Source organism: Pipra filicauda, unplaced genomic scaffold (genome assembly GCF_003945595.2).
Source record: "Pipra filicauda isolate LSUMZ 115617 unplaced genomic scaffold, ASM394559v2 scaffold202_size1376763_pilon, whole genome shotgun sequence".
Taxonomy (NCBI): Eukaryota; Metazoa; Chordata; class Aves; order Passeriformes; family Pipridae; genus Pipra; species Pipra filicauda.
In genome coordinates, this window is record NW_024104313.1 from 422,689 (window position 1) to 449,774 (window position 27,086).

General features: G+C 37.1%; 1 protein-coding gene across 1 annotated transcript in view; it reads left to right on the forward strand.

Moving 5' to 3' along the window:
* PRKN (parkin RBR E3 ubiquitin protein ligase) overlaps positions 1 to 27,086 on the forward strand; it is a 710,634-nt gene that overhangs the window by 413,745 nt on the left and 269,803 nt on the right. Inside the window, exon 8 of the mRNA XM_039380803.1 lies at positions 17,228 to 17,364. Within this exon, the coding sequence (XP_039236737.1) occupies positions 17,228 to 17,364 (137 nt within the window). The remainder of the gene's footprint in view (positions 1 to 17,227; positions 17,365 to 27,086) is intronic.

Below are 27,086 nucleotides of genomic sequence, written 5' to 3' on the forward strand. Positions count from 1 at the left end.
TTTGCTTAGCGTGGAATCATTTTATCCTCTCGTACAACAGTACTAACAACTCTCCCATAAATTTGTTTTATGTAAGCTGAACATACAGACTTTCTAGAAGTAGTTCTGGGAAACAAACTGCAGAATCTCTCTCTCTCAATTTAGAGTGGAAAAAATAGCATAATAATCACTTTGGCACAGACTAGTAATCATAGAGGAATGAATTCTTTACTTCTTGTCTTTGTCCATTTATACTTGCACATAGTGGATATAAAATATCTCCAATTTATGTGTCAGTGAGTTGCACTCTTACTGTAAATGGAAATGACTTTAAGAAGGGCAGGTCAGCATGAAACAGGTTCACAGTGCAATGAAGTAGAAAAGGACTTGTAAATATGCAAACCGAATTGTTTGATCACAGTTCATTCTGCTATATGAAATCACTATTGAGATCTTGCTAAAAACATGGAAAAAATAATAAAATTAATTTTTTAGGGTAACAAGCATATTCTCTAGGGATTTGTTTCGACTTTTCAGTTAGTTGCAACCAGCTAAGAAAAGTGTCAAGCTGAAAATAGAAAATATTATGAAGAAGATAACTTGCATGGTAATAAATGTGCTATATGAGTTAAACAGAAAAACTAATACATGCATCCCCTAGGTATTTTCTACATGATTATATCTTGTTGAAACATCAGTATAGGTTCTCGTGATGACAGCATTGTCCCTGCATCACTTACTGTCTGCTCCTAATCTAGGAAGCATCCAGAGCTTTCTCTGAGCAGCCGTTAGCTCTTCCTTTCGGAGTTTTATGTGATTGGAAAATAGCTCTTGATGCAGGATAGAAAAGGGATGAGAGAGAGTTAAAGGCTTTAATATGATCCCTGATGTGTGCCAGCCCAGGCCAGAGAAGTATGTATGAAGGGTGAGGGGGGTTCATAAATTAGGAGATTAATAAATAGTCAGTACTTAATTTTAGTTTCTTGTGCTCAGAGAGTTGAATTTGTAATCCCAGCTCAGCGACTTGTGGACAGTATCTCCATCTAGGGGTAGACCTGAGTATCTCTGTTGACTGAATCTGCTGATGGGGGAAGGGAGGATTTGGGAAATACCCACATCCAGTCTGAGATACAGCTTCAGAATATAAACAAGTGCACTCAAAGCACAGTGCCCTTAGTAGTAGGATGTAGTGGAAGAAGCTGCTTAAAGTAAGAATTTGAAAAATCAAGGCGATTTTTAAACTTGCTAATATTGCAGTGCTGTGGTCCTATGGCACAGTCCAAAGTGGCAGCTGGGAGCTGAGCCCTGCCTTGCCAGTGCAAGGAAGTAAACACCTCGCAGCTTGGGCTGTCAGCAAGGCAGGGGCAAAGGAGAAGAGCAGGGTGTTCATAAATGGCCGGCTGTTTCTCTGCAAAATATTGAAGAGTGGCCACTGATTCTTAAGTGTCTTCCATAGCATTAATTTTAAATTTTAGCTGTTACACTTCAGCTGGGCTCATGTAGAGGTCTCTGATAAAAAGAAATACAGGAGCTGAGCTCTCACCCAGAACAGATAGCCTCATATCCTTTGAGAAAATGTTTTTACAGATGCGAGATGAGGTCACTGGCAGGATGGTATTGGAAACATTGCACTAGGGCCATATAAATTGTACCTGATGTGGAGAGAAAAGGTGTTTTGTTCTTAAGCCCTTAACTTTCACGAGCTGCTTTATACACATAGTTATCTTTTTTGTGTTGATGATGTTTTTTCTTGTCTTTTTAAATAAAAATGCTCTATGTGAAAATGCATCTTTGAGGCTGAAAATATAAGAAAGTAAGACAGTTAGAAAATATTCTGTGATGTTATTGAAGTGACCTTATTGCTTTCCTTTTCACTCCATCCTCTTTTTTTCCTGAAATAAAATTACTTGAACAAGATAACCTCTTGTATCTTTATAGAAAAATGTGACCTGCTCAGTCAGTTGCCTTTGCAGAGCTCTCTTAGCTTGGGGACAGAGAAAAGGAAAAATGACTGCATGTAAGACTCTAGATTTGAGGTCAGCCATTGTGGCTGATGAATTTAACAGAATTATGTACAGCATTTTCCTCCCCATCCTCCTTCTGATCAAGTGATCCTGAGTAGAAGGAATAACCAGATTAGGGCTTCAACGTGACTATTTGCATTAATGAGCCTGTATGTGCAAGTGGAACGAACAGCCTAGCATTGGCAAAGCTCCAGAGGCCCTAAATCAAAAACCAGAGAAAGGCAGAGAGGGAACAAAAAATACTGTATTCACACACAAGCTATTGGGACAAATATTTGCGCGGTTGTGTCACTGTGGGATGTTTATGATAAAATAATCCTTTTCAGCTCTCCCACCCTAATAACTGTGTGCAGGTTGTCATGGAACAAATTCTTGACTCAACTAATTTATTTTTTTCAAGATAAAGATATTTTCTCAGTGTGGCACAAAATTCCTAGGGCCATTTGAAACAATAAGCATATTTTCCACATTAACACACAGAAAAAATACTGTTGCATAGCACAGCCAAAGTCCAAGCAAGGCTTCTTACACATGATGTGTATAAGTAATAAAACTTCTGAGCTGTGTTGCTGTTTGTATGCGTGTGTGTGCTGTGTGGCAGCCCATTTATGCATTTTCCACTGTGCTGGAGCTTACATCACTGTCGTATTAGTCTAAGCAGAATAGAGCAGATTGTTTATTTTGGTTGAGCTCTGCTTCAGGCTGTAACATCAAATGTAGCTCCTAGAGTGACAAATTCCAATTGCAGTGTCACAGATTAAACAAGGGTACAGAGGAGCCCTGCAAGCGGTTTTGTTTCTCATGGGAGTGAAAGGATACTGTGCTTGCTAAAGTTAGTATATACCATCCCAACATGAACAAAATAAAATAATCCTCTCTTATACCTCTCTTCTGTTTAAATAGTACATTGCCCAGAACCCAGAGCCCTTTTGCACACTCTTCAGATTGGGGTTACAATATTCAGTTATATTTAGTTGTCTTTTATTAATGAACAGTGCAATTCTGCACTACTTTTATGACCTACTGTAATTTTTAGCTTTATGTGTTCTACTGTATTGTAATATCTTATTCACAAAATCACAGACTCAAAAATTGGTTGAGGTTAAAAGGAACATTCGGAGGTCGTCTGTTCCAGGCCCTTGCTCAAGCAGGATCATCTAGATTGCTCAGACCATTTCCAGGTGGCTCTGGAATATCTCCAGGGATGGAGACTCCGCAAATTCTTTGGGGAACCTGTACCAGTTCTTGGTCATCTTCATAGTAAAAATGTTCCTCGTTATGTTTAGACAGAAGCTCCTGTGTTTCAGTTTGTGCCCTTTGCCTCTGGTCCTGTCACTGAGCACAACAGAAAACTGCCTGACTCCATCTTCTTTACACCTTCCCTTCAGATATCTGTACATTGATGAGATTCCCCTGGAGCTTTTCTTCCTCAGGATAAACAGTCCCAGCTCTTTTAGCCTTTCCTCCTATGAGAGATACTTCAATCCATTAATCATTTTAATGGCCTTTTTTGTGGAATCTTTCTAGTAACTCCATGCCTTTCTTGTACTGGACAGCACAGAACTCAACCCCGCATTCCAGGTGTGTTTCATCAGTGCTGAGTAGAGCAATAGGATCAACACCCCTCCTAATGTAGTCCACAATATCAATGGCTATCTCTGTGGCAAGAGACTGACTCATGTTCAACTCAGTGTCCACCAGGAGCCCCAGGCGCTTTTCTGCAAAGCTGTTTTCTTTCTGTTTGGCTCCGATCATATACTGGTGCCTGGGGTTATTCCTTCTCAGGTGCAGGACTTTGTATTTTTGCCATATACATAGGTCTTACGTGTTGCCTTTGACATCTCAACAGATTCAATTCCAAGTAGTCCTTGGGTTTCCTAGCTGAATGCTTGGGCAGTGCTTCCATATTCCTTTCATGTTATCTGATCCTGATTCCACTTTCTATAGACTCTTGTTTTATGTCTCAGTTTTCCTGATAGCTCCATGTTCATCCATGAGGGCCTCCTTGTATTTTTGCATGACTTTCAGCATTGAGATGGACCACTGGAGCTTAGAGAAAGTGATCCTTCAATATTAACCAGCTTTATTGGACCTCTCTTCCCTCCAGGGCTTTATCTAATGGGACTTCTCCAACTAAATCCTTGAAGAAGCTGAAGTCTGCTCTCCTGAAGTCCAGGGTTGTAATCTTGCATTTTGTTCTACTTCCTCCTTTCAGGATCCAGAATTCCACTGTCTCATGGGTACTGCAGCCAAGGCTGTATATTGCACTGCACATGGTTTATGTGTGGGGTGATTAAGTGTCACCTCTACTGTGGAGCATTAATATTACCATCAGAAAACATTTGAACATTTACTTCTCAGAAACAGGTACATTAGCCTTATCTCAGCTAGACTTTTCTACAATATCCATGACAGATAAGAATAGTGACCTTTTAGAATATAAGATGGTTATACAAATAACTGTAGCAAATAATAAAAGCAAGTGAATTGAATAAAATGGCTAGGTATGAGTTGCTCAAACTTTTTAGGTGTCCTCTTTGCCCGTTTCAAAGACAGGTATTTTTGTAATAGGTGTCCTTTCATCTTATCTTTAAAATGTGCACTGCCGTTACCTGTAACACCTGACTGAAGATTTTGTCCTCCTTAAGACTGGTCCATTAACATGTGCTATTTTTATGGCAATTTCCCAGTTGTTCCACTTGTGACCCATTATTTGAGAAACATCATGAGAGAGTTGCAGGTACCTTGTTTACCAGAAAATTTTGATCTCCCACTGGTTTTACAGCTGACTACGGTTTCACTGTCCTCAGTATGTAGTCAGTTACAATTAATGCAGAACTAAGCAAAATTAAAATTAGACCCCATCCTCTGAGTACAGATAAGAATCTCGACAAGGTTGCTGGAGCTCTTCACCTTTCAAGGTACATAACAAATGTCTCCCATGCAATTCACAGCATGTACAGGATGTTGAAGGTCATGTGGGCATCTGTAGCTTTTAAAGATGTACAGCTTCATTTCCACCCCCCAAACTCTCCCACACACCCTCCAACAGTTTGTATTTAAAGCATAACCAACCTCATCATCCAGGTAAACAAAAGACCTTATTTCATACAGCTTCTCAAAAATTGAATATTAAAAAGTAAAAAGTTTCTTGGTAGTTAATTGAATGTAAAATTAAATGTGAATAACACTGAGAAGAAATCCTTTGACACTGTACAACATGCTGTGTTTATCATAAATGAATTTAAAGCTGTTACCAATGTGTTTCTAGAAAATTGGAGTTTGTTCAGTAAATACAGAATCAGTCTAATAAGAAAAGTGTCATGTAGCATCACTTTCATGGCAGGGTCGTCTTCTTTTGTTGGAATAGATTCCTGGCCCCAAAGAAACTCAAGATCATAAAGCTGGCCTTGATTTGAAAACAAGAGGTGAAGGTAGAACTACAGAGCTGTTGAAGGAGGAATCTGGAGGATAAAGAGAGAAAAAAAAGTAAATAGTAGAGAATTAATCTTGGAGGGAAGCGGAGTTGTTGCAGGGAGTGCTTCATTTATTCAAATGATGGAAGAACTAGCTGCTGGAAGCGTTGTATCGGTCAGTGGAAGATGCAGGAAAATATCTTTTAAAAGAAAATAGTTACAAATGCATGAAATAAACAACTAGCTAACCCTGTGTTTAGATCTCTGTAAAGTGGAGTAAGTAAATGTACAGACACAGAAAGAGGAGCAAAGACTGAAACTGTGACTAGGGGCATGCAAACAAAATTCTTCATGCTTTTTATATGCATGTATTTAATTGTGAAGTTCATGATTCTATATTTTCAGTTCTTCTCTCTGTTACAAGTAGTTGATGTTGGAATCACAATGCCTCAGCAGAGATCAGGGATATTTTTTCTGTTGTCAGCTGACATGTCAAGGTGGTTTTTTTAGCTGTTATGTTCACAGAGTGCAGGACACAGATATTTCTACACTTCTGTCACTTCATGTTTAACTTTAAAAGGAATATGTGAAGCGGAATTGGAAGATATGTAAGCAGCTGACATGTCATATGCACTTGGAAATGTGTCCTGAATACTAACAGTGTTGCTTCTAATCCGATAAACCTCACCCCGTGTAACAAGGCTGTCTGTAGTGAGGCCAACCCTCAAATAAAAAGGTCCTTTACACAAGTACACTGAAACCCTGTATAGGCACTATTTATAAAACCTGTGTCGCTCCAGTGCTCAGCTGAGCACGTGTGGTGTGGTGATTCAGAGCGCCAGGAGGCTGCTGCGTTTCTGATGCCACAAGACAAGGAAATGTCATTGACTTCTCACACTTTGCCAAAGCAGGCTGGGGTTCAAGGGCAGCTCTCTTCAATAGCTCATGTTTAGAAACAGAAGGCAAACCTAATGAATCACACATGGCTGAACGGATCACTGTCAGGCTAGCTAATGTAAGACAGAGTGGGAAACATAATTGCTACCTTACATAATGGGGAATGTGTGAGTCAGTTTTGATAAGAATTGGCCCGAATATTCTTGGGAGGATTAATCATCCTCACAGGGTTTGGCAGTTTCTGGAAGAGCTTTGTATTGAATCCATACACTTGGATTGATGACTATTCCTAGTAATTGTCATTTCAGGGATTGTATTTGTTTTGGTTGGTTTTGGTTTTTGGTGTTTTTTGTTGGGTTGGTTGGTTTGGGGGTTTTGGTTTTGGTTTGTTCATTTGTTTGTTTTTTCCTTCTCGGTCTGCACATTGCCTGCAGGGTATGAAGTTGCCACAAAGGAGGAATGAAGCAGAATCAGCTCCAGTACCTGTTAGTCAAAGATGTAATTGCTAGGAAGCCTGGCATGGATGTAGTACTGTGAGCATCCTAAAAATGGTGCTTTATTGCACTTAAAGCTTTAACTTGGCTGATGAACTTTTATTCTCTCTGTTTCTAAACTCTAAATAAGGCCAGGCAGAGCATAGCAGTGAGATTCACTGGCCTTAACCAGTGCCCCAAACCCCTGAATAAGTAGTATGGAAAAGATTTTTATTGTGATGTTTGGAGTGGAGGGTTTTACAGATAAGGAAGTTTGGGTAAAACTTTTCTAAGTTAATTTTATTTCAGAATTGAAATTGCTGTCATCCTCCCCTTAAAAATGCAAATATGTCCAATAAATGCTAAAGCAGAATGTTTTCCATATAAAATAAGCAGATGTACAGGTGCAAACATGTTTTCTATATGCAGCTGCTGTGTAATTAATTTTTTTTAGATGTTATTAAGACACCTGGTCTGCTCCTGTCAATATAAGATACTATTTTTCACACAGAGTTATATCTTTGTAGTTATTCAAAGATGTGTAAGACCAAATTGTGGTCAGATACAGTAAATGACATTTTAGCAATTGATTATAAGCAAACAGAATCAGATCTAGGAAAGAAGTGGCAAGTCTTAACTTTTCTAATAGTCATTTTGGAAACTTAACTGCCAGTGCTCTGTGTAGTTTTTTCATTGCCCTCATATAATTTTTCTTTTGCAGACTGCAACCAAATGCATTTCTGTCATAACTTCAGAGAAACAGCACCAAATTTCTACCAGATTCAGTCTCTGCTTTTGTGTTAATCAAAGTCTATGCTATGTTCATCTGTTTAGAAATAAATGGGGCTGAGCTCAAGACAGCACCCTATCTCTCAAAGAAAGCATAAATCCTCTGCATGAACTACTTTCAAATACATGACATGACAACGAGAGGAGGATGTATGACTTAGACAAGTTTGTTCTCTTACTGTCCCCACTTGTTAACATAATTTGCACAGCTGCATTTTTACGTGCCCTCCAATTCTCATCACTGAATTTCAAGGTTTTCTTCATCATTACCAGAAAAGTTTATGTCTTTGTGAGACTAGAGTTTGACAGTAAATGATATATATGCTAGAAAATACATGAATTTAAATTATTTAAAAATTAAATATCAAAACTCTATTGACATTTTCTCTCTGAATATTGTCACATGTAAACTCAGTAATAGTGTAGTTGAATAATGTTTACATGAGCCATGTACATGAGTTGTAACTTAGAATATGGAATTTAATATCCCATAGAAGTTTTTGCAGTTTATTCTGTGAATGGAGCTATCCACCATGCGGCCTTTTAGGTTGTTTTGAAACATATCAAAGGAATGAGACTCACTTCATAGTTAAAGCTTTTTCTCAGCATCTCTAAGGGTTTCGAACCAGGAAATCTGCATTCATGTATTCCAGTTTTTTCCCCTTATTTTATCTGACAGAATCTACAGACTGCAGTCTACCAAATGTACTTTTCTCTTGATTACTAACACAAAAACACCCCTGTTTATTTTTTACCATGCACAATCTTAATCTCAGAGGTTATTTCTGCATGGCATCTAAAGTAAAAACCAAAATCCAATCAAGTAATTTCCCTTTGTCCTGATTTGTTTGGTGTTTTTTTGAAACAAAGTAGGTAAATGTCATTCTCTTTTAAGCAATGATGATTTTTTAAGAACTTATGACTATAAAAACTCTAAAAAATATACCATGGAGTACAGTTTTCATATATAATATTTGAAATTATTAGAAAAAGTACTTTAGTATGAATGTTTCACTTAATAGTAAAGGATAGGGACTGGTGAGTGATCTAATTTCCAATGTTCATTGGTAAATACCAAGGTGGGGTTACATTTTTTTCAAGTGCTGTTCTATAATTTGAAACAGAGAAAATGCAGGAATTTCAGAAACATTTCTATTGGGAAATGTTTGTTATTTCAGCCTACATTTTGAATTAAGTGATGCTTTCTTGTTTGTTTGTTTTGTCAGTATGTTTTGAGTAATAATGTATCTCGCTTTGTTCCCTGAACAAAAGAAGGAGCAGGAAGGGTTTTGTCACAGAGTCCAAATGTATTCCTTGGACACATTTTAGTGTACAGATTCTTAGGGCTCAGCCAGCTGTTAGACCCCATATACAAACATACTCTCTTTGTCATTGTAATGGAAGGAATCCACCATTTGTAATGAAAACTTCCTCTGTATAGTTTATGGTTTTATTAGCCTATGAATAGGTGGACCATGAAGTTAAGTAGTGATATTATCCATAAGCGTTGCAGGGCATCCCCAGGATATTATATCACGTGTTAAATGAGTTTTATTTATTTATTACTATGTAAAGTATTGGTTTCCTTGTTTTCCATTCTATTTCCTTACTCTTTTTACTACTCCTTTTTTTCCGATAGCTAGACTGTAATCCAGACCCCACCTCATATGCAGCTAGATATGGTGTGTCAAGGGAGTGGTCAAAAGAAAATTTAAGGTAAAAGAAAACTTGCGTTAGTAAATGCCCATTAATATTTTTGAATTTATCTTTCTTATTCTTTATTTCTCTGAAATACTGGGATATGTATCAAATTTCTACCTATAATCTGTCTTCTCTCCCGAGACCAGGTTACTTCTTCTAACAGAGAGAGAGTGTAACAGAAGAGTCAGTATGAATAATCTCTGTGGGAATGACCTAGGTGTTCTGGGATAGACATGAGATGTGAAAACTATTCATTAGTGCTGACAATTGTGGCTATTATATAGTATCCAAGAAAGTTGTAGATTTTGCTTGCTTTGTCCTCTTTAAGCAAATACTCAGTGAGGACAAGGAAGAGGTAAGATGAAAAATCCATACTTCTTTTCCCTCACCATTTGTCAGTCCATGTAAGTAGCTAAGTGTGAGGTAGGCAGTAAACTGTTTCATCAAAGCAAGGGAAAGTTGGACCAAAATGAAGTATTAGTGATGCTTCCCGAGACACATGCCCTTTTGGACACACTCTTTTTCCAGCAAGTGTCTTCATATAAGTTCTGTGACATTCACTATTTAATTAACTAAAAACCTCTTCTGCTTAAAGAACAGAGGAAATGCCACCACAATTTTTTTCTTACAATGTGTTTTCTTCCATAAGTCAGTTCTTGTTGGCATCACAAACAGCTTCCACAGGATTTTCAGAGATGATATTGTAAAACAGTATTGTGAATACCCTTTCTTCCATTCCTGCAATACTGGAGGTTGACATGCAGGGAAAAGATGGAGGAGGTTAATGAAATTTAAACATGGAGTTGCATGCATGTTTGGGCATTTAAATTCCACAGGTGTGACAAAAGGCCATAATAAGATCAGAAACAAAAATTCACAATATGAATATGACATAAAGAAGCCATCTTCACTGCTAGTATAATTTTCTAGTGGACGTCGCAAACTATTTTCTTCAGATTTTTAAGGATAATTGACTACTTTGTACACTTAAAATCTGCCAAGTCAGAATGCTTTCTATGAGACTTGCTAGCCCAAGGCTTGCTCTTCTTCCCTTTGAATGGAGATGCTGATGTAGAAAGTGTTCTCTGATAATTGCACCCTCTTATGTCTTTCTTTCCTCTCCCCTCTTCTCCCCTTCTCTCTTTCCTTTTTTCCCAATCTTTTTTTCTTTTATATATGTTAAGGAATACAATCCAAAAGGTCATGCTCCGGGGTGTATTTTCAAAGCTAACTGGAAGGGAATAACTGAAATTTACACAGTGGTGACAGACTGTATCCAAAAGTCCTGGTCCCTCCTGGAGTCCCAGGGAATGAAGAGTATAATATGATAACATGCCTTAAGATTATATCCAATGTTCTTTTCCAGTGGCATAAGAACATTTGCTGACAATGTTAATTTTACTAGCATAACTGTAGAAAGTAAAACCAAATAAGGTTTCAATTCTTGAAAGAAATCAATGGGACTTCAGTAGATCCAATGGGACCAATCAGTAGAATAAGAAGCCATTAGGGTACAAAGGCATTTTGGCATTTTTCATTTATTCATTCTTGATTCCTGAAAGATCACATGGTGTTGCTTGTACAGGTCGAGTTAGCTCTTCTTCCTCTTGTTGTGATATCCTATCATTCTCCCAACTTCATTAGTTGCCTCTAATCTGTCAAACTCAAGTATCTCTAGTCAGAAAGTTAGGAGCCTGTGAAAGGAAGGATCCTTGGGCAAACTGCTGTAGACTGTCAGGGATATACAGTTTTGACTGTGCTGCTAAATGCTGGGTGCTGCCTCGGGGCATAGGAAAATCTGCTGTGAGCCAGCTGAAATCCAGGGAAGCGTGAAAGCAGCATTTGCCAGCCTTGGGTAGCAAAAGCTGAGGGTACAAGTGACATGGGTTTGGGAGGTCACTGCGTACAAAAGAGCCAGTATGGATGAATTGATTCACAATAAGCTGGAGGTCAGCAAGCTATAAAGGGTAACCAGCAAGCTAACCAGGGCTTGGGTTAGGGCAAGGGCTTGGGTTAGGGCTTCATGGGCTGCTTGTTTTGTTCACATTTGTCATCTTTTGCTTCCATTGCTGAGATCTTTTCCTTTTCTCTCCACTGGAGCATTGGTGAGGTATTAAAAGGACAGATGAAGGAAAAGGAGCAGGTTCTACTGATCTGCTTTCAAAGCATGACTGATTTATTAGTTATTTGCTGTGCAGAGGAGCACTGTAAACAGCTAATCTGATTGATTACAGGAAGTTTCTCCTCCAACCCAGTGACTGTCTACTCCTGGTATCGTAAGATTCAACTGTTAGTCCAAGGGTGGTTATTGTGTCTGAACATGGAGCTCATGCAAGGCATGTCTGAGCAAGCAGGCATAGCACATATAGAATGTACCACTACATGTAACATAGAATTCCCTTGCCTGTGTCCTCAGGAGGCAGATGCTGTTGCCTGCCACAGTGATCAGAGTTTTATAGGCAATAAAGTGTGTCACTTCCATAGCCTGGAAAAAACCTTAACAACAGAGTTAACAGGAACACTGCTGAAAGGAGTACTTGCCATCATGTGTACTAATTTTAAGCATGCCTGTTTTTCTCTCTTATATTCTGGTTTATTACTGTCAGGCTGTTTCGAGGTTCTGGCCTCTTGGCGCTGCCTTCCAATAGAAATAAGAAACATGAAAGCACATTTTAGAGGAAAACATGTAACATAATAGAAGAGAAAATAGGTCAGATTTCACTTGCTGATGCCCCTTTAAGTTAACAGCTGTGGGTCAGAATACATTTTTGTACAGAAGCACAGCCAGAAAATTTAAGCACACATAGTGATGTCACATGCTGTTCGTAACCTTCACTTCATGACCTTTGATGCATTGTGTGGCAAGTGATCAAAGACAAAAAAAAAATCTTTTTTTGTTGTTGTTCTAAGGGATTTAACGGGTCAGTTTTGTGATAATACTGTGTTTATGTATACTGAGTTTTTTGATTAGCATAGTCTATGTAAAGATTTATTTTTATCCCTTAGGAAAGGAAAAGCAGGGATGTACTTTTTTGTGGTCCTAAAAGTCTGTGAAAAATGGATGCTTCACTGCAAAGTCATATCAGTGATATTTCTTTCTTAGTACTTTATAATTTTTTCTTTTCTCTTGTAAGGTCTTGATACCCATTTTAGATGCCTACTCTTTCGTAAATATTTGGGACCTGCATTGTTACTTACAGGTTGCCTGCAACTGCACTATTTCTATTCATAATCACATATTGCTCATTAGAAAGCAGGATTTGCTGCTGTACTTTCCTCCAAACTGCATAAGTTCTAAATCATAAATCACTGTGGTAATTTTTCTATATTTTCTATATTCCTATTTTATATACATAGTAGCATCTTTCTAATGGATTTTAGTAACATATTCGATGAAAAAGTACTTGGAAATATTTTCATGGTAAGAAAACCATGCACTTAAACCATCATAAACTGGCAATTCTTTCCATAGTTTTGAATAAGACGGTGTAATGTATGTGGTAGACAGGAAAGCCAGATGTGACACCAGCTCTGTATGAATTAAAAGACTATATTCTTCTTATATATGGTTCTATGAGGAAGCCATGTGATGGATGAATAATTTGGCTTATTTAGACATTGTAATTCCATTCTGCAACAAGGGTAGAGCCCTTGCTGCCTTGAGCAGGGCAGCAAGGACAGTATTTCTGTTTAATTACTTTGATTGTTTATGAAGCAGAAGAGTGCCTGTAGTGTCTGTGTCACCAAGGTTTATACTTTCCTTTTTTTTTTCTTTACACATTTTTTTCAGTGATTCACCTTTTCTTGGATGCTATTGACCTGCAACTTAACAAAAATCCATTTCGGAATGACATAGAGATCCATTTATAAATGAAATTATTTCATGGTACTTATATAGAAAGCTTTTTGAAGTACAGGAAGCTTTCCAAAGTGGAAAAATGTGCTAGAAATGCAGAAGTGTGTTATGATAAATATAGTACTTATAGGTGGGGTTAAAGGCTGTGATATAGCTGTGTGCATTCATATTTATTTACTGCACAGAAATGAATCCCACATGGCTGTTTTTGCTTCGCTGACTGTAATCCCAGCAAGGCAGCCTTACAGACATCTGGTAAGGTTTTTTTATTATTATTTGGTTAAGATTTTGAGATTGAGGTGAGAAAAATCCAACTGTCACCTAGAAATGACCTCAAGGGGGTTTCACAGATTTGTCCAATGTGATTTTCACATATTACTGCAGGCTCAAATATATTCCTTGCTCTGAAGTGCTTCAGACTGTGGCTACTCACATTTTCTAAAAAAAATAATGGTCTGAAATTTGTGGTGTGCTGTTTAACCTTTATTGAGTCTAGTTTTTTTCAAAATATGAAAAGACCAAGCAAGGGACTAATTGCCCTATGTATTTTTCTGTAGCCATTGAAAGATACATCAACTTATCCACTGTTATGTCTACAAATAATTCCTTATGCTAAGTAGCACCTCACAAGCATAACCATTGGACTCACTATCAATACACTAATAATCCTCATGAGATTTTGAGGTATACTAGAACAATTTATTTTCCAGAGGCCTTCTTATCTTAAATAAGATCAAGTCTTCATATCTTTATTTAGCTGGTATACTGTGGTAGTCTACCTGAAAATTATCGGCATCTTGCTGCTTTAGGGAGAAGGACAAAAGAGTGTATGGACCAGAAAGCCCTTCCATCTGTGCTGGTTTTGTGCTACACAGTTATCCAACAGTAGTAACATTAAGCAGAAACATTTAGGGTCTCCTTTCTTTTTCATTTAAGGCAATGTATGCTGATAAAATTCTAATGAAAAGGAATCTGAGCACAAGAGCGAGTGACTTATTATGGAAATTTCCGGTGATGCATTATAATGTTGGATTTTCAATTTTTAAAAGTGGTTACAATCCTAATTGGTGAACAAAAAGGACCAATTTATCCCTTGCTGTGAGAAACATTTTTCTTATATATTATTCTCATGAAGCCTCTAATTCAGCCAAACACATTATGTAAATGGAACCTGTGAGATACCTTCTAAAATATATATCAGATTTACATTACTAGCCAATTGTTAGATCGAGCAAGGGCCCTTCTTACACTATATGGCAAATTTTTTTTACTTTCATAATACTACTTTCTAAAATAAATTGTGTTTGGTTCAAGCAAGGCTTCTATCAATAATTCTTGGAGTTATCCTAAATGAGTATTTACTAGCTTCATATGGGCATTAAGAACACAATAGTTACATCTTCATCTTTACTGATCTCAGGAACAAGACTTTTATGCCTCTTTTAAACTAGAATTACATTCCTTTGATACAAAATCTGCAAATGTTGGAGTGCAGTGATTGTTCCAATGCCAAATGAATTTTGATAAATTTGTAGTGCATACAGATTGAGTTTCTCAAAACCTTACGACACGGATACCAAGGGCTGCAAAATTAGTGGACAGTGTAACAGCATGTGTTTTGTGACATAGTCAGAACCCAGGTTTATATCTATCTTGTACACATTGCTTGGAGTCTGATAGTGTTAAAAAGTAGCATGTTTTAAGATTAACATTGTTCCTAAAGATGCAGTTTAAATGTGTACATATATGGCTGTGCCCTTTCTGGACAATATAATTTTGATTTCAAACAGTTTTAATACATTAAGAAGAAAAATCAATTACTAGAAAATAATTTACAGTAGAAACTGATCATAGTAGTTAATTTGCATAATGAAGTGCTATTAGTCTTGGTTTCATACAAGTTTAGGCGTAAATATTAATTAACACCGTTTTCACTTCTGGCCTGGGTTCTTTAAGATGCTCCACTTTTGATGGCTTTCTCTTGTGGATCTCACCCCACACATGAGATACATTTTGTATTTGAAATGAAGGTCAGAGAAATGTGAATTTAGAACCAGGGAACTTCCCTTGAAACTAGAAAAGATACTCAAGATACAGACACAATAAAAAAGAGAAATTAACCCTAGAAGTAAGGTATCCATTAAAGCTATAGACAAATTTGATTATAGCTGCATTTCAGGAAGAAAACTTTCATGTGTTTTTCTAAAGGTTACATTTGACAGGTTAGCCATGGGGACTTTTGCACTGTCAGGACTAGATAACTGCTCCTCCACTTCTCTGTAATGATTTTGGGGCCATCCAGAGCTAAACTGATATAGATGAGCTTCTCATTTTGCCTTACAGCTGTCTTTTTAAAATTATTATTTGGTACATTCAGAACAGCAAGTGGGCAACTAATAAGGATTAGTAACGGGGAGGTTTTATTTAATTCAGTTTTTAAGCTGCTTTATTCAACAAAATCCTTAAAACACAGAGATTATATTTTTGGAGATACCAACACTCTGCCATGAATACTATAGTATGTGCAAAGTTAAAACATGTTTTCATGGAAGATTAAATGCTTGTATATAGTATCTGAAATTATTGATTACATTTTGAAGTTGTATCCCCACACTGAGGGCTTGGTGTTTTACTGTTCCAGTCAGTTTTCAAAGCATCATCTAGCAGGTTTTATAGAAGATATATCTGTGTTGCTAAGTCTAATCTTTTATCACAAGTCTTGCTGTATTTGATGTATTTTAATATCTGTCTCATGGAGTACCATGAATGTGTGAGAATTCCCCCCTTCGTTTTTAAAAATAATTATTTTTCCTCCTAGTTACTAAAAAAATTTAACTGTGTTAAATTTCTACCTGTGTTTGCTCACAGGCAAATTAAAGGAGTAAAGTAATTCAGCATTTGAATAGGTATCTCGCTGTTGTGTTCAGCTTAACATCCCTCTCTTTATTTTTCCAATTTTGAGACTTGAGGTCTCATAATAGTCCTGAAGGATAAGAGATAAGCAAGCAGGATTGTCGAACACACATTACTTTGGAATTGACAGTTAAGATACATCCATCAGGAGTTAGCAGAAGATAAATTACATTAGAGCAAATCCATTAGCTTAATTCAGTGTGTTCCTGCAGTGAAGGCACATTTCATGTGTATGTAATATTTTCTGTATTACTCAATTTTTCTTTGACCTCCAGTGTACTGGTCCTGGGCAGGATTTTTGGAACCACTGCCTCTCATTGCTCTGACCACCACTAGAGGGAGAGTTTCTGACTGCAGGCCAACTCAGGAATGAAACTGTCCTCACTCCTTCCAAGTGTTTCCTCTCTGTATGTCCATAAGCAGTATTCTGTCAAGCTTGGGATAGCCATATTTAGTTGTCTCTGTGGCAGGTGTCTGAACTTCTATAGTGGTCCATGGAGACTTAGTCAATACAGACAATGGAGCCAAGCTGGTGATTCAGCTCACCCTAATACAGATACCGGAGGCTGATGAACTCCAGCCTCCATTAAGTATATTGACTGTAGCAGGAATTTCTCACTCAGCATTGGTATTTATATACAGCACTTAAGTTTAGGTGTCTCTTCCTCAGATGAATCCCATACCTCTGAACAGAAGCTGAATTACTTTACTCATTATTACTGAGGGAGTGCCCTCTATGCAGAGTTCAAATGGTGGCCTTGAGAGACTGAAGGCACAGGGTGGTCTTCACAAAATCCTATTTAGTTTTCCTAGTTGGTTTCATTTCTATTGTATCCTACCTATCACCATTTGATGTTTTACCATATGTGATCTTTCCTCACCTTGCACAAAGGATTCCTGTTACTAAAGCACTTTTCTTACTTCTTTCCAGTTTTCAGTTTCAAAGTTTCAACTTTCAGTAAAAGCTTAACTTCCATTTCCTCATATCTGATTCATTTTAGAAACCATCTCTTTTTAAAAGTGCTGCAATATGCCAGGCTAAATTCTAATTTAATGTGTGTGATAACCTTGAGTATTATGAATGAAAAAATTATTATTAAATTATAAGTTTGAAATGAAGCTTTTTGTGGAGTTCAGTCCAGTCCTTGTTCATCATTTTCACTGTTTTGCTTTTAACAGGAGTCCTGTGCTTGTGTTCCAGTGTGTGCATCGCCATGTCATTTGCCTGGACTGTTTCCATTTGTACTGTGTGACTATGCTGAATGACCGTCAGTTCATCCATGACCCGGAGCTTGGCTATTCCCTCCCTTGTGTAGGTATGTTGGTATGCTTCAGATGATTTTTTTTTTTTTTTAAATTTATGTGATTTTGATTTCAGAGTAAGTTTTTTTTAATCACTTATTAGTTTTGAGGGTATCAGTGGAATTATACTGCTTTCATAGGAGTTGTTTTTTTTTTCTTGGAGAAAATATTTGAATATGGAAGTGGTTCTTGCTAAGCAAGCGAACTGGAGAATTAACTGGATTCCAAAGGGTGTTTCTTTTAAAATCAAATGTATACTTTCTTCACATCAGTATTTTATAATCATGAAGTGCAAGCAGATGATAGCATTGTCCTCTGGTTAAAAAAAACCGAAACACCTTCACCTCCACATTTTCACTTTCAAATTAAGTAAATTATTAACTTTCCTGGCCTAAGTATTAATAAAAAAGGGCTGCAATGGGAATTTTAAATCACCTTCCTGGTGATAAAGTTATTACTACTAATTCTCACCTCACTGAATGAAATGTAGATTGCTCTGAGAAGATGGCAGGTTACATGTTTTACCTGAGTAGGAAACAAAGTTTGACTTAACTAAATGAAGGCTTAAACAGAATATGGAAGATTTATTTTGAGAACTGATTCAATTACACTGGCATGTTGGCTGCAAAATTGTCAAAAATTGTGCTGTGAAGAAATATATTCTATATGTGGAATTCTTTTTTCCTGTTCCTAATTTTGAATGTGTGCATATATGTTTGTTACAAGTCCTGTATTGTGGTATGAGAATAGTTTTCCAGCATATTAGAAGCTGAATAGGAGATGGGTTTGCGTGGTTACCTGAATGGCTGACAAGTAAGTTTCAAAACCCACTAGATGGGAGAAAAATTGACAAAATTTCTTAGGACAGTAGCATCTACTTAACCTGAGAACATGCCCTGAGGGTATTGAAAGTACATTAGTAAGAACTGTTTAAAATCATTTATTTTTTATTGCTTCAAGAGCGAACGAGCAACGTATCTTCACATTTCACTAGAACTGCTGTTTATGTGCTGTCTTGCCAGGTCCCATTTTATTTCCCCCACAACAGTTCACTCTGCTACTGTATTTACGCACTGATGTCATACTGCACAAAACACTTTTTAATGTTGTGTAGGAAAACTTGTCATGAGAAACTGAACAACGCTCTTTCCTCGACCTTAACATTGCTGTAGTACTGCGTGGTTAGTCTATACTCTCAACCTCTTTCCTTGCTTCTCCAAAAGTTAATCCATTTCCTGCTCCCACGCAAATTAATAAGTTGCTTGAGTTGAATCCATCCTTTCCCCCCCCTCTTTCATTGATTTTCTTCCCTTTTCTTCTGTTAGTTCCTTAGGTTAATCAGTTATGCCAGTGGTGCAGCAGGCAGCTCACCTTTCTCCTCTCTTGTGAGCCTCCTTGCTGCTATAGCTGGTGTCACAGAGCTTCCTCCAGTTCAGGCTTATATGTCAAACTAATGACTCTTCCACCTCTTCTGTCTGTAAACCCATTGCTAGTCATGCTGCACAAAACCTGTATTAGGATTTTTCTATATATCTTCAGCTCCAGTTGTTCACTTCAGAAGTTCTTTTCTCTCAGAGAGGAGACTGGGAAGTTTTCAGAAGTTTTTACCCGTGACTGGCAAGCCAGTCTTTTCCTCTCTTCTATTTGCTGAAGTTGTGATGCCAATTTGTGCCCCAAAAAAGGCGCGGAGGAACTGCTCAGAGACAGAATTTTCAGTCTATAAGCAGGAGGTATTTATTTACCGCCGGGGAGCGGCCAGGTTGCCCTAGACAGCCTGCTCCAACGAGAAACTTACAATTTGAGCTTTTTATACACTTTTTGCCAAGCAATTGCATCACATATTATGAATATTCATTACATTGCAACATCTACTTTTAATATTCATAATGGGCGGAGTCGAGGCGATGTTAGAGGTGTGGTCTTTAATTTGGGGAGCACTTCGGTGGTCGTTCCTGTGTTGCTTCATCGTGAACCCAAGTGTACTTTCAACATCATCTTCATAAACTTTTGAACCTTCCCTAATTTGGGTAGCTTCCTTGTGCATTTGGCAGGGATTTCCAGTGTCTGGCAGAAGTTCCTGATTTCTTGGCTTGTCCCTTTTCTTATCTCCCTTTGTTTTCTTCCATATGTCCTTTTTTGTGTGTGCTAACATTTCTAGTTCTCCCCGTTCATGCCCATGTTCCCTCATGTCAGAGTGTCCTGTATTCTAGTGAATTTATTGCCTCCGTTATTTCCTAATGCCGAGTTCTATGTGCCTTGCTAAAAGCCTGCATTTGTGCTTAACTCTCTCTAATCCTTACATTGCTTTACTAAATTCACTTTTCAGGTGTTACCTGGCTTCAGTTGAACATTATGGGAATTGAACAGTAGAAGCAGAGTAGAGGTAGGATGAGGAGAATATGCAAGAAGATGGAGCTGGAATGCTCAGGGATGTGATTTCAGTCTTTTCAATGATGAGGAAGGCATAGGCTTGGCTTAAGGGATGCTGTAAAGGATGCACAAAGTATGAGTGTACTTCTGCTGTTCAAGTGAGAGTTCAGCTGAGGGAATGGAAAAGAAGCTATTACTACCAGTCTAGCCTCAGCTGTGTTATACTTTAAGTGTTATAATAGCTAAATATGGGAGTGCTAAAATATTGTTAATCTCAAAGCTTCAGGACTCCTCAAATCAGAAAGTTGTTTTCAAAATACTATGCCTTAAAGTAGTTCTAATTGCAGTAGTAATAATAATACAATTGCAATACATTTTCTTTCTCATTGATTGCTACCTCCATCAGTTCTCTCTGTTGTGTTAGCAGTTCTGTATCAAAAAAGAAAAGCATTTGGAATTACTATCTTTCAAACTGCTTTGCAGAATGAAGAACCTAAGCAGGGCTGTTGCAACTTCACTGGTTCATTTCTGCAGCTACCAGAACTTAGCTTTCTCATATACAAGTAATTTGTCTCTAATATTGTTATACTTAAGAGCTAATGACTATTTTTTGTCCTTTGAAAAAGTCATGAGACTGAGTTTCATCACACCTATGAAGAGGTGACATCCCTGAGTTATGAACCCCTTCTTACTATTCAAAGGTTATTAGCCTTCTTCATAGCTATGAATCCATCAGCTTTCATTGTCAGTTAATTCAATTAAGAAATATTCAGAACGGTATCATGTGACTTTCTTTTCACTTATCATGATCCTTCTATTGAATGGCGTAAGATAGCATTTTTACAGTCTACAGTTCACAATCTTCATTTTGCAACTGCAATTTGCAGTTTTTATTTACATGTGAGGATGATAAAATGCTGTTTGACACAGCTTTCTCTGATTACCTCAGTGAAGCCTAAAATGAATTTCCCTTGCCAGGAATGAATACCGTGGGGCATGCCAAAAAAAGACATTTCTTTCTTATTTCGGCAATGTGGATTTAATGCATGTTATATCTAACAGAGCATAATTCAAAGTAAAAAGTGTTAGACCTGAGCTTTATTGAAAGGTTAGATGTTGATTTGAGCCTGCTTCTAAATGGAGTACAAAACAAAGTCATATTCAGTCTGATGAGATTTATGTTATAGTAGGTGACCAGGAGGCACAGACAGATCAAAAGAGTCTGCATTAATGCATGTATTTTTAAACATCACAGACTAATGCTGAAGTAGTATTTAAGAGGTCTTGAAGTTTTGACTTCGTAAAAATTATTTTATGATTTTCATGTAAGAGCGACTTTACTTAAAAACTAGCCCATTTCTTCAAGGCAGATGTGCACACATTGCCCTCGATCTATACAGGAGGGTTTGATTTTGTAATTAAGTGTATTTAAATTGTTTGCACTTCCAATTAGTTCTGTTCATTCTAGTGTTTTTCAAAAATAGAGATAACATAATGAACATAGCCTGCAGTTTCCATTAACATTTGACTCGCTGTTCCCGATTTCTATCAAGGGAATGTACCAACATAGCAAGTTTTTTATATCTTTTATTGGATCAACCTAGAGGTGAAAGCACCACACACACAGCAGAATAAAAATAAACAGCAGCTGCAACAGCAAAGGGTCACTGTGACAGACAAGATCAGTGTTTTCATCACAAGTATATAATAACTTGAGTTGGAAAGGATCTAGGGATTTCAGATAAACACTACTTCTCAAGTAGGTTTAATTTCTTGCTTCCTGGCACAGATATGCCAGAAGATGCATTTTGTCATTGCATTCAGGTATTTTGTGTGGTTATATCCTTGCTTTGCTTTGATTCCTGTTATGGGGACTAATTAAGCAGGAGATAATATATGTTCAAAAGAAGGCTATCGTCTCAGCTGATGAGCTATGATGTATCACCTCAATAATGTCATAACTTCACTTTGTTCCAAAACAAAATGTGTCATTGCTGTAATTTTTGGAAGAACAACATTAATTCCTTAGTGTTTAGTTGCTAATCTAGCACCAGCCGGCACTACTCCAGCTGAGAACAGCCAGAGCTCTGAGCACAGTAACTGGTGCATTGATAGGATTAGCTGTTCAGGGGAGTGTGGCAGCAACCTCACAATTCAAACTCACTGTATCAGCTAAGAGGAAGGACTTGTAGATAGGAGCTGGCTGAATTTCATTGGTCATTATAATAAAAAAGTAAACGTTAGAGATTATACTCTCTGCCCTTGTTAAATGGCAACAAAAATCTATCCCATCTCTCTGTGTGGTGTCTTGTATTAATGAGGCTTCATGCATAGAAATTTCCATGAGTGGTGACCTCCAAGTATCTTTGAAATAATTAATAAGGTGCTTAGAGGGATAGATTTGCATATGCATGAAAGATCATTTATGGTTATTTAGTTACTATGCAGGGCAAAGAATGTTATAGCATTACCTCAAAGCAGGAATTGCATACAAATATACAATGTATTACCCCATTTAAATACATACTGTTCCTATGAACACAGTTTCATTTTTAAAATAGCATTACAGCTCTATGAGTCTTGGTTCCCCTGGTAAAATAGGCTTCCACAGATCTTTGGTAGAAGAAAAGTTGGTGACGCCAAGAAAAGGCAAGGTTTTACACTGCTGTAGGCACTTTACAAAAATGTCTTTGCATCACTTTACTTCTTATGAGTAATCATATGCATGATATATTTCAAAGGAATCCAGATAAAAGATGCAGTTCTCCTGATGACTGTAAAACACTATTGTATCTGGAAGTAATCTGATTTTACCACATAGATATATAAATAAATAAATAGATTTACCCTAGTTTGTATATGGAACTGCTAATAAAAAAGACTAAAGCTTTAAAGTATAATTAATTGCCTCAAGAACCATGTTCCGTTCAAAGAAAGCTTCTAGGATTAGATTAAATTTTTTATCCACATTACATACTATTTGTACAATAACGGTGCATCAATGCAGTCGTGAATCTCTGAATCATCTTTCAAAATCATAGTACCCCTTAAGAAAAAGGGAGAATAAACAGTTAGCTTAGGCAAAGTTTGCAACTAAAAGGGAGGAGAAAAACTGTGTTTGATTTGATCACACCGGATAGTGTGTTTGAATCTTTTCTGTTGCAGATAAAAGCTCTGTTAAATTTCAGGGGGGTATGTGCAAGGGATTTTTAAGTGAAGGTCAGTGTTCTATGAACAGAACCTTCTCAAGAATGTAATGAAGAAACATGTATAGTTTAGTGGGTCCTAAAATGGAAGAGTGCACCAATTGGTACAAGAAATGAGTTGCCTGGTGTGAAGCTTCGATATGTCAACGGTTTTTGAAATCTGTGTTCTCCAATAATCCTGCTTAAAAACATTTGAGGTACCTTAGGAAATCAGAAAATGCAGGAAATGGCAGTGATTAATAGAGGAATAAAATAAAAGGAATTGAAAAGCACACATATTTGCAGCTTTAGGATTTTCTTCCAAGTGCTCCTTAAGTTTAATATTTAGGGATTGTTAAATTCTTGACAGCTATAAACTTTTTGCATTATTTTGTTGGTATGAAATATTTGAGTGTACAGAAACAGACTTTGATGGAGAAGGGAACTAAAAGCATATAGATAAACCAGATTTTTACTCTCAATGATTAATTGAATTTGCAGAAGTTTTGTGAAGTAGTTTCCTGAAGAATTTTTTGTGTTCTTCTGCATTCTCCTCTCACTGTGGTCATAAAATAAACATGAACTAACAGAGTATCAAGTGGTTTTTTGTGTTCCTTCACTGGCACAAGCTCATGAGACTAGCTCAAAGGACATGGTTAGAAGTCACAGCAACTCCTTCATTTCCATTTTCAGTGTTGACTGAAGTTCAAGCAGTGATATCTGAGGTTTGCTCCCTCAAGTGTTTGTGCTGTTTCTGTGTCAGCAGATACCCATCTCCCTATCTCAACAGCCTCCAAATCTATAGAACAAGCAGAGCTTTATCCCATGGTATACTTGAAGCAGGCATTGGATTCTTCTCTGGAAACAACTACAGTGTAATACTTAGGGAAAACTGAGTGGCCGTAATTAAATTCAGCATAAAATATCTTCCCATAGGTGTTTTTCTCCTTTATCTCTCACTAGTTCTTCTATTGCAATATATTTCATTTGTAAATTACATAGGGATGACAGTGCACATAGGCCTAATCTGGTTAGCAGTAATGAAGGACAAGAGATAATGAAAAAATCATTCTTAGAAATTAATTGGCTTTAAGAGGAACTAGAAATGAACTTTCAAAGGAGACTTCTTGTCTTATAAAATAAGATGGCCAGTGTCAATGTAAAATAACCATGCTGGAGCAGTAGCAAAAGTGTGTGCAAAGGGGTCTATCTGTCTTTTGTTATTTCTATGTCCAGCTGAAGCGGAGGTGAATTTTTGTCTCAGCTGGAATCAATGAAAGCTGTGACTCTGGAAATGAAAAGTGTTTGTTCCGACTGAAAGCACTTCCGCTCATACTGGTTCGTCTTACAATGATCGCTTGATGTGCATATATGGTTGAAAATTCAGTTTTAAACTGCCACCTGATTTAGAAAAATGATCACATACATGAACAATAAAATCAAGTAATTACGTTAGTTTATTTACACTGAACTGCTTGAATGGGTTTTTAATTCAAGCTATTTTCTAATTCATCTTATGTAAGTACTGCTATAGCAAGTACAATGATTTTGACTGTATCTCCTTAAAGTCTGTCTTCTCCAGAAAAAAATATATTTTTTAAGAAAGAAAGGTCAGCTTCTGAACAAGAAAATTTTGTGTTCATTCATGGATGCAGATTAACTTTGAACCAGGACCGCATTCAATTGTCCCTGGATGTTGCTCTAAGTCCTGAATGGCCTTGCTCGGTGCTCCCATTCTAGTCCATAGGCAGTTAATATTAATGAGGAAGTCTCTGGATGAAAAACTGGAATAATTGAGATAAATAGAAGAAAGGAATAATATTCAGGAAATAGGTAAAAGAGGAGTCATGAAGGGAAAGAACTGAGAGAGAGGCTGAAGAAGCCGTGAATTAAGGAGAAGCATTGGTAACTGTTCAAGGCATGAAAGAAAAAAGATCTAAAGAGGGAGGGTAGTCAAAATGAGTAAATAATGCCTCCGGCTTCTCTTACTTTTTGGCAAGGCTGGGACTTTAGCTTTACATGACAGTAGTTTGGTAGTTTATATGTGAACTCTTCTTCCACAGATTGGAGACAGCTGAGTTTGCCCTAAAAATGTCCAACAGACTGAAGATGTTGATCTTTACAGCTGGAATGTGCTTGAGGTGTTTATCTTACACTTTTCCAGCATGAAGGGAAGCTGACCTTTCATGCTTGGATAATTAGAGATTTCCTAATGGATCAGTTTTTATCTAAGCAGAGGGTTTCTTTCAGTATAGCACCATCTCTGAGGTGGGCTGTGCAAGCGTCAGCCTTTATAAGAAATCATTGCTGTCTGCTAACTTACATACTCCATAAATAACCTGCTGGGACCAACTGTGGCACATTCAGCATGTGTTTAGTCTCTGAAACCTAGTGATTAATATTCCCTGAGTCACTTTCTGAGCCTTGGTCTCCCACATGGCAGAATGTAGAGCTGCTGCCAGATCAGAGAACCAGCTAAGGACATTCCCCTTCAACAAGAAGTTGGCTTTAATTAAATTTCTGTGTCTGAGAAGTGAAAATCTAATTTTCTTTTTGACATTTTCTATATTACTACTTAGACAAAATTATGAAAATAATTAATCCCTGTGAAGCAGACATCAGCATTTTAAGGGGTACAAAAATATTGCATATAAATAATAGTACTAATCACCAATCTGTTATAATTTATTGATTCAAGTTCTTATTAAAACTCCTCAATCAGATTTGTTCTTGATATAGCAGATGTGTCAAATGACTGCACAATGTAGGTGCAAGCGAAGGTTATAAAAAGTAACATGGTTCAAACTGCATTTCAATAAATCCTTTCTCCCCAGCAATATATTTCAAGACAACAAATAAATAGGGGGGTAAAGTAAACAAATAAATAGGTGTGCAATTTAGGAAGGAGATTTTCATTCCATATCTGGGTCAAATACACTCCAATATATTGGTGAATGAAAGTGGTGGTGGATGAAAGGTTTATATGCAATAATAATATTCCCATTCTGGCCCATGGGGAATCCATGTTCACATTAAAAAAAGCCATCATGTCACCTACTGTCGTTTGGTAGCCTTGTTTCCTTCCCTTCTTATACATGTGGAAATTATTAACTATTATTAACTATGGCTTGCCCCCATATGATGACAGAGTAGGCTTATTTGCAAGTAAGTCTAGATTATTTAAGATAGAAAATATATGTGGTTAAGCAGATAGGGAGTTTTAATATGCTCTTGTAAAGGACTTATTTAGGGGCTTACACTTTGCTTTTTTTGCTTTGATGCCTGATAAATTTGGGCTAGTTAGAAATGTTTATGTTTCATTTTCCAGTTTTAAAATCAATGTAGCCTCATTATTTCAATGACATTAACAAGAAAATAAGGTCTGCTAGAACAATTTAATATCCCTATATTTACTGCAATATTTTATGTTTTGACCTTTAAATATCTGTAAGGAAATTAACATTGGAGTTTGCAGAGTTTAGGTGGCAGAATAAGGGACACCTTCTAAAAAGGGACTTTCCTAGTACACGATTCAATCTGATTCATAGCCAAGATGGGGAATAAAAGGCAGATGAGATACAGTTAGAGAGAATGACAGTTAGTTGAGAATGACAGTAGAACTTATATTTTGCTTATACATTGTTTAAATGGCTTGAAAATGAGGGTGAATGAGGTTCTCTTATAGGACTTTCCCATTTCTTAAATGCTTATGGAAGTGAAATTTTGCCAGACCTTTGCTAGTCATGTCCTTCAATAACAATTTGAGTTTGGACAATGTTCACACATTCTCTTTCAATACTTTTATGTACCTTGCTTACTGCAAATGCTCATGGATAAATTTCAACAGTAAATAATAACTTGTAATACAACAACATTCATAAGATTATATAGTATGTGGAATGTTAAGCCTTAGGTTCCTTTGAACAGGCCTGGACTGAAGCACTAAGATGCATGCTATAGTCTTATTTATTTGTAACAGAGATCAGAATGCTATGAAACAATTATATTTGAAACTGATACCATCTAGCAGCATCCTAGTGTGTGTGCAGTCACCCACTATCTGCCTGTCAGTACTTGTTTTCTTTTCTTTTCTGTTCCCCTTTGCCCTAGATGTCTCTTTTTAAACCTCATAAAAAATGAGGCACTATAAAAGCAATGACCTGACAAAGTGAGTAGTTCTG